At 46.3% G+C, this 15,726-nt stretch overlaps 1 protein-coding gene across 2 annotated transcripts in view; it reads right to left on the minus strand.

Moving 5' to 3' along the window:
* The window catches only part of adamtsl3 (ADAMTS-like 3), an 84,270-nt gene extending 72,070 nt beyond the window's left edge, over nt 1–12,200 (minus strand). For both annotated transcript variants that reach the window (XM_068588237.1, XM_068588238.1), the window contains exons 1-2: nt 12,090–12,200; nt 11,599–11,853 (exon numbers count right to left, since the gene is read on the minus strand). In XM_068588237.1, the coding sequence (XP_068444338.1) occupies nt 11,599–11,655 (57 nt within the window). In that variant the 5' untranslated portion in view covers nt 11,656–11,853; nt 12,090–12,200. The remainder of the gene's footprint in view (nt 1–11,598; nt 11,854–12,089) is intronic.
* Between the last annotated feature and the right edge of the window lie 3,526 nt (nt 12,201–15,726).

Consider the following 15,726-nt stretch of genomic DNA (forward strand, 5'->3'; position numbering starts at 1 on the left):
GCAAGCTCGACGCACGCACACCTATGGCTGCGCAGCGGCCTCCCTCTTGTCCCGCCTACACACCGCGTTTGACCTGCGATGAGCAGGAAGCCTGGGAGCTGAAGTAGGCTGGAGCCAGGAAAAGGAAGAGGCTGTGCATGAACCCCCAGACCCAGGAGCAGGGCTGGCCGGCAGGGATGAAAGAGCCTAAACCGTGAGTGTGCAAAGACGAGCAGGAGGAAATGAAACGGGGATTCATGAACAATACCTTGACTCTGCTCGCTTTCTTAATAAGCACAAACAAAACGGGGGACGTAAATCAAGTACAGATAAAAACATCGGCAATGAAATGAAAAGACAGACGTGTAAGCTCACACCTGCGTATAAGATGGTGTGCATGTTGGAGCAGGAATCACCTCAGGTTGCATTACAGACACACATGGATGCACGGATAAAAGTATTTTAAAAAAAAAATGCAAGACAGTTTTGGCACACATTGTTAAACATGAACCTACATCCTCCGCTGCACCCCGAGGCGGTGTCAACCTGACACACCTGCACACGGCAGCCGATCCAGTTACGTAACAGCTGGAGCCACATGCAAATAAAAACCCGATACCTCTGCCGCACATGATTTGATTAATGGCACATTAGTTTATTTGAGGCGCTCGAATCCTATAAAGAACAGCCCCACCCTACTTTATTGCATCGGGTAGCTGTCTTTCAGTGTCACAGTGCTCTCTAAACCTAAATGTTTTGTTAGCATTGCCCAATTCCACATCTGTTATATAAATTAGAGGTCCGCAAGCTCAGTCTGGTTTTCAGGAAAATATTCCCCTTGCAAAAGTATTTGTTGTCAGCATAGATTAAGCCACGGCTATTACAACCACACGTTGTAATATTAACACTGGGTGAGTGAGCATCATTCAATACGAGGTGAGAGACTGGCATTTTGTAAGCTTTGGGCAAGTGCAATAAATTCCAAACCTGTTATGCGAAAAGGCCCGTTGCCAGCTACATTTAGGTGGAACTGTAATGTGCTGGGACAAAAAGTTGAAGTGATTGATCGAGCAACTGTTGGGGCTTTGGCTTCTAATTAACATGTTGTGTGCTGTGGGAAAACTCACTGGCCAATATTTAGCAAATTTATTCCATTTCCATTATCCAGTCCGTGCTATGAAGGTTTTATGTCACCTCTTCCCGACACATGGGCCCATTTGTCTTCTCTCTGCAGAGTGTGTGTGTGTGTGTGTGCGTGTGCGTGTGCGTGTGTGTGTGTGTGTGTTGAGACTGCAGATCAGATAAGATGAGGACATTAATTTCCCTGAATTTCTCTTTGGGGATCAATAAAGTAATTATCTATCCATTACTCATCACATTCTGTGGGTAAATGTTTAATCACTGAGATCTGTACTAAACATTTGTCCGTCTCTTATGTTGCATTTGTTGCGCAATTTTGCTGCAATTCATTTTTACAGAGATTGCAAACTAATATTACATTTTTCTCTCCAATTGACAGATTTGGTCTTCAAGACAATGTTTGGCACTGGAACGGTGATGATGGACTCGTGTTACTTATCGGCCTTTAACTACTGCTAAGGGTTAAGACATTTCTATACATCATCCATAATGATTTACCACAACCGTACAAATCACTAATTTCAAACAAACCGTTACCGTTTTCTGCTCTTTAGGGCGAGGTTAACCACTTTCCCACAGCTCCGGCTCCTGTGCCAAGCTGCCATGGACCAGCACTGATGGCAGAGAACAAACTGATTCCAGTCGCTACCCACCCTGCGGCCAAACTAATCCTGTCCTCAAATCTTCATCCTGTTGGTATCATACATTCTTTCTCTCTGATCATTCCCTCTACCACCACTACCACCACCACCACCACCACAAAGAAAAGAGATTCTTGAGCATATTTGGCACGGACTTGGTTCCCTCTGATCATGTAATGATTTGCCCGTAACGATTACTCTCTCATGCGATGATAGAAAGTGTGTACCTGTCCCGCGGAGAGCTGCAGCCAGGCACATTCCTGCTGCGCCCTCCTGCCAATCAACATCAGCTCACGCACTTACGCACTGACACACGCGTCTTTCACCAACTTAAAAAACACACAAATGGCTCTCGCTCCCTCCTTGTGCTAACGCACACACAGCCCGCCATTGTTTGTCAGCCTCTCCCTCATTCCATCCTCGTCCCGCATTCACAAAACAAGTCGGCATCAAATGGTCGAGGCCAGCGGTTCGGGCGTCACGTCGCTTTGTTTTGCATTTTATTGACATTCTGTCTTTTGAAGTTTGATCAAAATCCATTTGGTGGAGTGATGTTCAGTTTGTAGCGTGCACCCGGAGGAAATGGATGAAATATGGAGTGTGACAGATGAACAGACGGTTTCCCTGCAGGGACTTCAAATGTCATCAGGTGTTTTTCAAATGAGGTGTAATGTCTCTTAGGAGAAAGGGTTCTCTGGTTCTCTGGTCCTCCACGTAGACGGCGTGCAGGAAGTGGACGTAGTCACCGTGACGTCACCCGGTGGTTAGCGGACTGCCGTTTGTAAGTCTCGAGGACGGCATTTTGGCGGTTGTCTTCTTAGTTTTTGGCAATCAGAAGTGACAGGAGAGGATGAACAACTGAACACGGAATAAGACATTTTTAGGCAAATCAAAACTGTTACTATTAACTCCATGAACAGAAACTCACCATTGTGAAAGGCTTAAACTCTGACCTGCGACCTGTACAAGGTAGAATACCCTGCTTTACTTTCTATTTTACCCTCAACATCATATTGTGTTGAAAACGACTTCAAACTGGGGGCTCAAGTTTACAATGTTTACGGAGAAATCCAGAGAGAATCAGGGTCATTTTCTCATTGACTTTTATACAATTGGACTTTTTTTTGCCCCTTGATGGCAAGCAGAGATTTAGTAAAGGTTTCAGGCACATTGGCTTTGATTTTCAGAAGCAGAGCCTTTTTTTATTTCAACCAAAATACTGTAATTTTAGGATTATTTCAAACAATGGACAATCAAAATCGAGGGGAGAAAAAACTCTGAGGGAAAACAGAAGTGAAAAATGATGGTTTGAGGGAAAATAACAAACACATAAAAGGGATAATTACTTTGCTGAGGCATGACTCAGGATTTCCTGAGGGCTAAATACTGAACAGGTCTGCCCAGCCAAACATATTAAACAAAGCTTTTTAATAACCATTTGACAGCGAAGGGTACATTTATTAGAAAATGAATTACCGCTGAAACAAAAACCTAATTAGTGCTAATTAAACAGCAATTTTGAAAAACCCTTTTTATTGTTTTATCTTTTACTGAAGAATCACTTTAACTTTTCATGAATCGAGAATGAAAGTAATCATTGGCAGTTTCCCCAACCCGGGGATTGGAACCCATGCAAGTTTTCACAAGATAAATCGCAGGGGTCACGACATGATTAACGATGCAGAAAGCGAGACAAATTGTGTTATGCTACTTATATTTTGAGATGTTTCTTGTGAAATACTGATGGTTTTACCTCTTTAGGCCTCTAACAATTATTTAGATAGAACAACCTAAGAGGTTTAGAAGGTGAAAAACACGATTCTGTCCTGTGACAAGGGATCACAGCTTTATATACATATATATACATATATACAGACACACACATAGATACACCTTTCAACAAGCCCTTTAGCGCAATAAGAGCAGTCGGCGAGTGAGACATACGTAGGGTTTCACCTGCCCTGCACCTTACTCGCAGCTCCTGCAGCGTCTGTCAGTCCATCCGTCTCTCAACGTTGAGCTTAAATGATCCGAACACAAAGTTTATCTTTCGTACGGAGCGGAGTATGCCGTATCTGTCATATCATCGAGGTGGCTTCACAGGCCACCTGGTCACCACAATCCCAACTATTCCAGCTATGGGGCAAATCACGCCGAGATGAGAGAAGAAACCGCACTGATAACACAAAAGGGGCATTACTCTACGTCCCGCTGATGTGAAGGAGGAGCCGGGGGCGGGAGGGCGGGGGGGTGAAGGGTGACTGACATGCTCAACGTCAAATGTGCACTTCTCCAGGTCACGGTTGCCAAATACTTTTCAAGCTGCAGACCTGTCATCAGGGAGACAGGAGGAGGAGGAGGAGGAGGAGGAGGAGGAGGAAGAGGGGAGGGCAGGGGGGGTGCTGAGAGGATTCGGAATTCATATATTCAAACAAGCTGGGAGCATTTGTAACTGCATTTCGGCACGCGGTGCATGCAGAGCGAGACACCGGTGTCGATGATGTCACCGGGTGGTGGTCCCAGTTGGTATGCCGGGACGGAATTCCACCGTGGCACTTCAAATGCATCGCCACGGTGAGACTTTTGGCCGCCGGCGAGCCGAGAGACCCGCAGGGTGCATTTTTCTCGCGGGGGTGATTATTCTCAGAGGTCAAACATACAATCATCATTTCACGGCGTACAAATAACAGGACTGGACAGGCTTTCTGAGGGCACATGAATTTTAATAAAAAGGTCACTTCAAGTTCACAGTCAAGTTCCTTCCTCGTTCAGACCTGCCTCTTGAGCCTCTTCCACCAGACTGAAAAAGCTTGAATCAAAATCGCTCAGAAATACGAACTGAAACCCAACAACAGGCGTTTATGGCTCCATCTCAGTCACACACGTTTCTGTAAGTCTGCCTGCACTGTAACGGATCTCCTGAGATCACTGTATATTTTCACACCACGTAAAGCCGCCTTTATTTCCCATGACCTCCCACTTTCCACCTCGCACTCTTACGCATGGCACATAAACACACTTACGATACACTTTATACTTTACACAAACATGCTCCGGGACCACACAGATCTGTCGGGCAGCGGGCTTCCTGAAAAAAAGGGGGAGACCCCGGCCTCTTCGCAGGGGCCAGAAAGTCTGTGCCGCGGCCGCCACTGTGCATCTGTGCAGTGTCACTGCTCGCCACACAGCGTGTGTGCTGGTGCTTTTTATGGAGGGCACCACGGCCTCGGTAATGCCTGTGAACAGCCTGGGAATGGTCCGATGGTCACATCACAGACACACACGCACACAGAGCAGTCACAAGACTGTATACACACAGAGACATTTAGTGCTTAGGATCTAAGTACGTTTACTCAAGTGCAATTTTCAGGTACTTGTCCACTTTAACCAGGCTATCTGTATTCATACAGTTTCCAGTTTTATGCTAAGCTAATCGGCGGCAGGCTGTAGCTGCATTTTGTTTACCCAACAGTGAACTAATCTAATCTAGCTCTTATTTCCTAAATTTGTTGGACTATTGCTTCAAGCTTTCCTTGCTGGCTGAGCTTGGCGATACCTGTCACCAGCAATGTCCTCCGACGCAGCAATAATCAAACGCTGACTTTAAAATAACACGAATACACTCGGCTTTTGTCACTTTTGTGCATGCGCTGCTTCTGAGAATCCCTTGAGCTTACGCTATTTACACTATTTGAACTCCACACGGGCTGCTTAATGCAATGAAAACGCCGCCGCCGAGAGGCAAACACACACACATGGGCTCAAATGCATTTTGCTCGACACATGTCGGCCATTCATTTCGAAGGAGAACATGGAAACTGACGCACGCACTTTCACACAGACAGTCCACACCTAGTTTGGGTGATTACATGCTCATCAATCTGCCTCTGTGGGCGTATGTATAGTAATCCTAATGGCACATCATTTGTAACGGGGTCTCCAGTGTTTAGTCGTGGCGGCTCTGCGTTGACTCAAAGCACATGTGACCGCGGTGAGGGCGGTCACTGCAGCTGGCCGCGGAGACCCCGTCAGACAGCGGCACAGTCGATCCTCAGCCCGCCGTCCGTCCTTACACATTACCTTCCTCACACTCACACGCAACCTACGTATCCTCTTTTTCCAAAAGGAGTGAGGTCTTGCATTTGTTTTCCATGCCTGTCAAGCAGTCCAGTGTCTCCGTAATAACTGCAGCTCCACTTTCTCCAAGAAGCTCAATATTTATGTTTTACTTTGCAACTTTGCGCTGGGGGCTTTGTTCTACGTGAGGCATGTTTTGGCCTTTTGCTCTCCGTGCACGCTTCATGCAACTCCTCCACTCTCACTCCAACAATATTGCTCTTTTTCATCTCCTCCCGTTCCTACAGACATGCGGGTGTCTCCTCTAGCTCGCACCTTAATCCACATCAACATCACTGACTGTGTTTTATTTAACCCTGGTCTGTGACAAAGATGTCAACCAATTTGATTCTTTTTCACCCATCTTTGCTTTTGACCTCATTTGCCCAAACACACAACACTTTTTTCCTTCAGTCCTCTAACTTGGCTTTCTTACTGAAGTACAAAGCATGACCACTGTCTTGTTCCTGTCCATATATACCATTCTTGACCTTTTCACCTCCAATATCCTTTTCCCTCTACCCTCACCCCTGCATTTTCTGATCTGCCCTCGTCCTCTTATCTGATCTTCCCAGTAATGTTTCAACACACACACACACACACACACACACACACACACACATCTCCTACCTGCCCTAACCTTCTAATTAGGCGTCACAAGCCGGCCTCCCCCCTACACCCGAGTGCTCCGTCTCCCTCTCTTGTTAGCGCCATTCCCGCCTGCAGTCCCACCCTCGGACGGATCCGAGGTCAAGGCTGGGGCAGGACAGAGGAGACAGAACTCGACGCGCGTGCCGGTGCCAAGGCAGAGCAGCCCGACTGCCAGGTCGCCGCTTCTTTTTGGAGATCGACCGACGTGAGAGAAATGTGCCGGCCAGATGATGAGCGCAGGCTGCTGCGGTTGAGCGTCCCCGCCGGTGTCCAGGAACACACAATAAGATGAAACGGCGGCGCTCAATCATGCTGACGGAGGGGACGTGGGCTCGCCCAAGATGTTTCATCAGAGGAACAGGATGCCGGAGGCCCTGCTCTCAATGACAAAGAAATGAAGGAGGAACAAACGCATTCACGAGGGGCTCCAGAGGAAACGGAGAGGGGACGGAGGGCAGCCACCTGCAGAATCACAATAGAGCCGACTATCTGCGATGGCCGTGTGGGAGCTGCAGAGGCCATCGCTGATGAACTGGACACAAAAAGTCCCCCTGCTGTAATGTTGCCATCTGCTGGCAGCTCTTTATCAATGCGTGACAGCAGCCTGACATCAAGTCAAAGAATTTTACATTGTGTGTGTGTGTGTGTGTGTGTGTGTGTGTGTGTGTGTGTGTGTGTGTGTGTGTGGAACAATCAGGCACATTCTTTTTCCTGAGAGCCACACAAAAAAACCCACAAAAACTCGCTCTGCGTTTTGATGCTGCAGTCTGAACAACGTGCCCTCTTGCATTCACTCTGGAATAACGCTTCAACGCGACTCCAGCCAGTTATGCCATTCGCTGGCACCGGCCGCTCTGGGCAGTCAGTCACAGCGTGTTATTAGAACTTGGCACCCAGCGATTGAAAAGGCAAGCAACACTCAAGTTCCACAAGATTGCAGAGTTGAAACGGTAAAAGCCATATTCTTCGTTCCACATCTTTTTATTTTTCAGGCCCGGTTTGTTAATAAACTCCTGATGTTAATAAAACGCTTTGACATTTTTGGGAAATGCTTCATTTTGCTATATAACTGACGATTAGATGAGAAGATTGATACCACTCCCGCGTCTGCACGCTAAGTATGAAGATCAATCATCGCATCTAACTTGTCGGCAGAAAGGGAATAAACATGTTTTCCAGGATGTCAAACTATTCATTTTACAAAAACTCAGGTGTTGGAGTCAAGGACAAAAGCACTTTGGATTGTCAAAAGAGGGGATTACAGTCTTTTCTGAAAATAAAATACACGAGACAATCCTAGTTTTAGTCGTTCTTGTCAGGTCATGCCCCATTTGTGGAATTGGGGATTGGGGATTTTCTATGTTGACAATGGATTCCTTGAACTGAAGGATCTTTAGGATTTTCAATGAAGACAAATTGTTGAGTGCTACCCTAAGCAAAGTAATTAGTTTTGTTTCTTTCTTCGGGACTGAACAGCCAATAGAAGCTGCCACGTCTTGTTCTGTTCTGCAGTACTTTTTCCTCACTGGCCCGTCGAGAACGAAGCGAAGCTACTTCCTTTTGGCCCGGCTCGATGGCGATGAACGCCCGCTCTCTGGATTTTCCAGTGTTGGAAGAGCAGCATCACCTGAGTCGGACACACGGGAAGAACGTTGCCACAGTGCCAGGAGCCATGAGAGCACTGCGTGAAAAGTGAAACATTTTCACAGCAGGCACCACGGCGATTTATGCAAACATGAGTACCAATGAATTTTCATTTTGGATTGAGAGTAATATTGCACACGTTAACTTCCTCGCTAAGCAGCCCTCAGTCTCACTCTGCAGATTAAGCCCAGATGGGACCGATGCGATGAGTATGAAGGCTTTTGCAGCATAACTGAAAACACTCGCTTTTGTTCACGCGCTCCAAAAAACTTGCTCCATCCATCACTGGCCAGATGTTCTCTGAAGCGCTTTCCTTTTTCTCCTCAAGTGGGACCAATCCCCCTCAAAAATAATTCACTTCCCATTCCACTTGCGTCCACAACAAAGGCCGTCGTGAAATCTAATTGGCTGGCTTGTGGTCTTTACGATCAAGCAATCAGGCCAAGGAGCGCGTTTCGGAGAACAAGCGATGTTGTTGTTGACGGACGATCACTTGGGACACATTTGCACGCCGTGACCCCACTTAATCCTGCCATTAGACCTCGAAGCTTCCCCATCCGGAAGACTTCAAAACGCTGCGCTCGCTGCATTAAGACTCTGAGAGGAGCCATTTCCTTGAATAAACATCAAAATCTGTTGCTTTTGTGGCTGGTTTCCTTTTGAATTCCAGCTGAGTGTGGCAGCCATACGGTCTGATGAAGTCTGGCAGCTGACTTAAAGCCATCATGTGTCGAAAGCAATAAAACCATTTCATTTTGCAATAAGACCTAAAAACAATGGAGAGCAATTTCATCCAGTTCAACAGAGGTATCATTGCCACAGCCGATATTGTTTGCCGTGTTGTATTTGCAGCAGAGTTTGAAGGCTTAAACCAATATATTCAACTGAATTTGTGTTGGGGGAAAAACATGAAACGGCACACACACACAGTTGGTTTTTAGTTAAGTGTTATCTATGTGCTTCAAAGTCACTCTGACCTTACTACGCTGATTGGCCAGAGGTCACTACACGAAATACAGTTTCTAGTTCCTCTGGTAAGCACACAGCTACCGCTGACATTTCCCTGCATCCCTCCTGTGATTACTTCCTGTTGTGACGCCGCGATCGGCCTTTACTGTGAGCCTTGTTTACGTTTACTAGCTTACATATAAGCTTGTGAGCGTTTTCCAAAAACGTTTGGTCCGAATGTTTTGGACAGAATACATTTTATTAGAGGTTTACTAAATATTATCTTATTTACCAGCTCCTTTTTAACAACAGGAAAATAACAAAATTTAAATCAAGTTGCACACATCGTAGTGAGAGATTTAACATTTTCGGAAAAGTGGGAATTCAAAACGGTAGCAACAGGGAAAAAGAAAAGAGCAAGATCGACGCATTCTGTAAGAACAAATTTGACAAAATGTCAAGAAAAAGAAATTACGTTTTAACACTTTAGACAACTTTCACAACAGGCAAAAGCAACGAGAGGCACAGAGAGACCAAGTGCCAAATCAAACAAAACGAAAGCATACAAAAAGGATTTGCTTTGCTCTGTCGCCCGGGCAGGTGCCAGAATCATGATTTACGGGCACCAGCACTGGTGCTCAGAGAGATGCATGAGTGTCTTTTAAGGGCACAGCCTCCTGCTGCGCACACAAGCACCTTCAAATCCTCATCCAGAATATAGTTAGAAGAAAAAAAAACTCTGACTGGAAGGTTCCACTTTGCTGCACAAATCAAGGGAATAAAGTGAGAGCAACAAGACCCTCCAAGAATCACTCGAGGTATGTCATTATGTCACCCACAAAGGAAGGTCTATTCCATTTAGGGTTGGAGCCACAGGCCATTTGGCCCACACACACACAAGTCACACAGCTTCCAAGCAGCCACCGACACAAATATAGAGTCCCATTCTTTCGTTAAATTGCGACGCATAGACCCTGACCTAAGAGTGAGGACGAAAAATAAATGGCCACCGCACAGCAGGGGCCGCGGTGTAGGCAGCAACTGCTGAGGGCCCGGCCTCCCGTAAAGCAAAGCCCACGGGTCACTCGGGTGTGTTTGTGAGCAGACATGCGGCCGGTGCCAATTGGTGTCAATCCTTGCATGGGAAAGCTCGTCATGACCCGCTTGAGCAAAGAAAAACAACAACTGCGTCATTTATTCAGTCTCGATATGTGACGGAGACACGAAAGCGATCGGACCGAGTCAGTGAACAGCTCTCAGAGACGATGAGTGAAATGATATATAATGTAGTTCAGGTGAAGAAGAGGTGGGAGGATTTAAGACTCGGCCATTTATGCTCTTTAGATAATAATCAAAAGGTGTCACGTCAAGCAGCTTCACAATGATGCTCATACGTCTCGTCAGCGCATCAATGTGCCAATTCGTGATTTTCGTCCCAACAGGCCTAATTAAAGTGCACCATAGTCAAGCCAGCCCTGGACAGTGGCCTGGAAAGAGTTGCAAAGCCTCAAGCGCTCCTCTGTCACTGATGTTGGCTGATTGCAGCGCGAACCGACGTGCTCCACGGGGCCACATGGCAGCCAGGGTGTCCGAAGCCCAAAATCACCTTGAAGTGCCGGGACCACCTGTCGTGGTCATTTACACACGCCTGACAGCGGCATCCCACCCCTCTGTCCGGAGACCCAAAGTCTGTCTGCCATGCCAAACAACTGCTTTGTGTTCCACTTAAAAAAACGCTTGTCGTCGAGCAGCATGTGTCACTTTTTAACACAACTTTGTGTGTTGTCTGCCTTGAGGAGATGACCTGTGTCCGTGGTGATTAACTGAGTGTGCTGATTTTAGAAGTTTGTTCAACGTGGAGACTGATAAGCGGTTGACTTTTCAGAGATGACCCCCATGCCCGTGTTCGTTAAAGTTTCAGGGCTGACATTGCGAAGGTAAAATGATTATTAGCATATTAATTATGCAAGACTTTAAATACGCAGAGACTTTCCAAAGTAAAGTATTTGAGCCTATTCACGCTCGCTCTCCTTTTCATAATTCACAGACATCATCTCATCCACTGTGCGGTAGCATTGGACCTGCTTCAGCATCACTGGAGGAAGAGGATCACCACAGAACACTTCGATTCATCCCCCCTCCAAAAAAAAAAAAAAAAAAGAAAATCAGAATGGGTACACTTTAATATTAAATCGAGCATGTACAAGTGTACAGGCCTTTGCAGTTTAGATATAATGAAACATGTTTTTTTTTTTTTAAAGCACAAACTCAAAGCACCTGGGAGACAGAGCACTGGTCAAACTGTAAAACATTTTAAAAAATAAAATAAAAAAGTTAAAGATAATTTTTAAAAAAAAAGTCTAAATAACCGCGGTTTCGGAGCGCAGCAGCTTTACAAACGCATCTCAACGTGAAGTGAGTCGCCTTCCCTTCACGTGCTCAGTGACTGAATTAAACGTCGCCCTCATTGGGAGCTTACCTTCGCACAGGCAGCGAGAACCAGCAGTCCGGCCGTCCACCAGCAGCCGTCCGTCATCTCTGACGCCGTCAGCCGAAAGCGTATTTCTAACTGGAGACACGCAGTTGCGTTAGCCCGCTCTCTCTCTCTCTCTCTCTCTCTCTCTCCCTCTCTCTCTTTCTCTCCCCGTCCGACTGTCCCAGTCTGCCCAGTCACTCAGGGAGGGGGAGCGGGGTGGGGAGTGTTGGGGGTGAGAGGTCCGCTCTCCTCTCCGCGCTGCGCCTCCGGCTCCAGTTCACACACACATACAGAGAGAGAGAGAGAGAGAGAGAGAGAGAGAGAGAGATAGAGATAGAGACAGAGAGAGAGTCAGCCAAGAACCGCCGGAGACGACATGCTACTTCACGGTCGCTTCCAGATATTTTGTTCCCCCGGCAAACACGTTGCTGCTAAATTTATGTTTGCATACCAGGCGCGCGCGTCAGGAGGAAAAAAAAAAGGGGCTCACCCACCTTACATTCTTAAAGAAACACACTCGCGGTCCCGTTACACGACGGCAGGCTGCTCGGTGCGCCGGTCGCGCGAGTGACGCAAGTGGTGGTTATTCAACAAGTATTACACACGCTGAAACGTTTTTGGGTCCTATTTTTAAGTCTAGTGTGAGTTCAGGTGTGTACATGTGCACTCTTGTTTGTTTTTTTCAGGTACGGGTACAACCGTTTTTATTGTACACCAAGACTCCGTGAGGGCTTCATGACAGTTGGGACTTCTCACGCGCTTTGCCGAGAGACTTTCCCATGAAGCCACAGCGCCAGGAAGTTTGGCCTTGAGCTGTCGAAAGAAAGCAGAATTTGTAGCAGAATTGAACCGAGCTTTTAAACTTTAGAATAGTTTTAGATTTCAGGGAATGCACTTCTTTGTTTTCTTGGCGAGCGTCAGATGAGAAAAAGGATGCTGGTACTTTCATATCTGTACAGGATGCAGCTGGTTAGCTCGGACTGACTTAGCTTAGCAAAAAAGACTGAAAACAGGGTGGAACGGCTTACCAGGTCATCTAACGCTAACTATGTCAAATGTAACCTTTAGGCCAGGCTGGCTGTTCTCACTCGCTTCCAGTCATCATGCTAAGCTTAGCATCCACCTGCATATGTGCCATACAGACCTCTAACACAGCTCAAAGCAAATAAGTCAAACTGTTCCTTTCATTTCAGCTGCCTGTTATAAGCAGCTGCCAATAAATATTTTTCCCTTTAATGACCCCTCTTATAGTCCAATAATGTGTCAATGTAGATTTCATTCTTTCGTTTATTGCCGTCTGTGGTTTCTCTCTTATCTCACAATTTCGATCAATCAAAAAGATTGAGCTCAGCATTGGATTCAAACGTTGATTTTGTTAATTACTCCCAGGCCTGAATTATCCTGTGGGTAAATCAACATGAAAAAGGGCCTAATTCAGGCCGTGCTCCCCACGTCACGAGGCCTCCAGGTACACAAGCTTTCAGTTGGAACGTGGACCATGTGTTGTCGGCCTGCGTACTAGTTGAGGATTTCACCTACTTTTCACAGCTTTAGATTTAGTCACAAGTATGAACTGCATTAGTCTTTCAAGTTCGGTGCCCCAGCGCTGCCAACCATGTGCCATTTAAGGTCAAGAGGAGTTTTATCTGAATCAAGCTCTGCCTGCTTATGAACTGAGATCAACTGGATGGAATGAAATGTTCATTCTCTTGGCCTTCGCTGGCGTGTGATTGAAATCGGCTGTTGTTTCTGATTTACCTTGATGAGACCCCTGTCATTCCGTTCCGGCTCCAGTGAAAAGAGCACCTCCCTTCTGTTTCTGTAAGGATCAGAATTTTCTGTGCAGCTTAATGAAGGTCTGCATTGTAGCTTTGGACATGAATGCCTCCCACACCATGGAGCTGCGTTTTGAATGCAGGCCTGACCTGATGTGTTGCACTTTTCTGAGCACAGTAAATGACTTGTACGAACACTCTGTGACAGAAACCCCACTTTGTGGTGATTCGATCACATTTAAGACAAACTATATTTGTCTGTGATTCAATGAGGAGTACAACATTTTCCCCTTCAGTGAGAAAGGAATTTTGTATTCTAGTATAATTGATGGCTGGGGTCGGCAACTCCTCTTCCTTTTGATCCCATACCTTCATTAAAGTAAGAGACATTAAGTTCTTTGAAGCTCAGCCCAAAGTGGCTGTGCATTAGGACTTGCTTGTCGCTTTTGAAGCTGTCCAGGGCCACCGTAATAACAATGTTCCTCGAGAATGTCGTCTGCCCTCAGCCAAGCTCAAAGGGCTGAGGGAGATGCCCTTTGAGAGCCACACAAATAGTATAGGTATGTATGGTATGAGCTACCTGAATTGCTGTCTGACACGCAGGCTTGAATTCCGCTTAATCTCTATTAACACGCCGAGCACAGGAATGTAAATGTTTATTTTCCCCGGGGAAGGAAAATAAATCTTTACCTAAAGCCTGAAGAGAGAGGGGGAGGCGGGGGCTTAAATAATTTCCTTTCCACCTTGGGGTTAAATTATTGTCTTTAATAGCTCCTTGAAATTCAAAGCCAATCTGCTCATGCCACTCACAGTGAAAAGTCCACTGTCTTTGAAAGAGCAGAGAGCAGGGTGGGGGAGAGGCCCCTGGTTGAACCTTGACCACCCCCGGCACCCTAAGAGCACAACAGACACCCCACAAAGCCAGAGCGGGCGGCAGATAATGCTTCGAGACATGAATAGTTCACATTCACCGCGACTGGCGGTGCACAGCTAAGCCACGTCCTCATGTTTCAAATGCTGTTACGCTCTCATTGATGGACATGTTCAGCGCGCTCAAAGCTACCGTCAGCGGCGAGTTGCAAAATCATTGCCCCGAGCACAAATGTATTTTTAGGGACTCTACGAGCTTAAAGAGCATCTGTCGGTTGTTTGCTCAGCAGATCTTTCAGGGACTTTTCTGTGTGGGGAGACAAATAAGGGGTTTGACGCAGCCGCTAATGACGGTCTTTGAGTTGACGTCGGTTGTTTGGATGCAACGATGCGAGATACGAGATGCTCAATGACACCGTTTTATGATTCTCGGCCTTATTGGAGACAGCTACCATCTTTTTTTTTACCCTGCACATCATATGCATGAACACACGCGCATGTTTACAAGTGCAACATATGGCCACAGTAGGGCCACAGTATGTACAGTACATGTGTCGGTTTCTTGGCTAAACATACTTGCAGCAGGTCAGTGCCCCCCATATGAGTAACCTAGTTGTCCCCCTTTCGGCTGACACCAAACATAGCTGTTTGATCAGCGATATTTGGCCTGAGAGTCAAAGCGCTGCTTGTCACAAGTGTTCAAAGAGAGGCCAGGAATTTGCCGGATACCAGCGAGAGAAAATGCCCTTCACAGGACACCAGCTAGCTTGTTTTTGCATTAAAGAGGCAGATAGTTGTTTATTTTTCTCGTCTACACGCAACAGGTACTTAATCATTTTTTGGAGGTACAATTCTTTACTCCCTGGCCAATATTTAGATGAGAATATCGATACCGATCATATGTTTTGGTAAAATATGAAGCTACAGCCAGGTGAAATAAAGACTGGAAACAGGAGGAAACGGAAGGCCTTGTTCTGTCAGCATCTCCAAAGTTCACCAAGCAACACTTCTACCAGGCCACCGACGCCAACACCTCTGCATAGCTACCTGTCGACACGATTTTAGGAAGTCACCGCACTTGAAGAAGAACTTGTCTGCAATATAACCCCCAAGTAAAAAAGATAACTTGTCGTTTTTACACTTTTACACGCAAACAGGATATATCACGCTTACTTGTGAGCATCAGAGGCACTAATGAGTGAGTGTTGCCTTTGACAGAGCCTGGCAAGCTCTTTTCCCCCCTGCTTCAAGTCTTTATGCTAAGCTAAGCTAACTGGCTGCCGGCTGCAGCTTCATTCTGAAGGCACAGATTTGAGAGTATTATCGATCTTCTCGTCTACTTTCAGCAAGAAAATCTACGAGGCATTCCTAAAACGTCAAACTGGTTCTTTTAGCAGAGCACACAAACCCCCTCAGATGGTTGAGGCAGCTTGTTGTGGCTTCCAGCAGTTTACCACCACTTGGTTACCTTCCTCATTTGCCCCTG

This window comes from Clinocottus analis, unplaced genomic scaffold (assembly GCF_023055335.1).
Source record: "Clinocottus analis isolate CAN_PGR_092001 unplaced genomic scaffold, fCliAna1.0.p SCAF_21, whole genome shotgun sequence".
Classification (NCBI taxonomy): Eukaryota; Metazoa; Chordata; class Actinopteri; order Perciformes; family Cottidae; genus Clinocottus; species Clinocottus analis.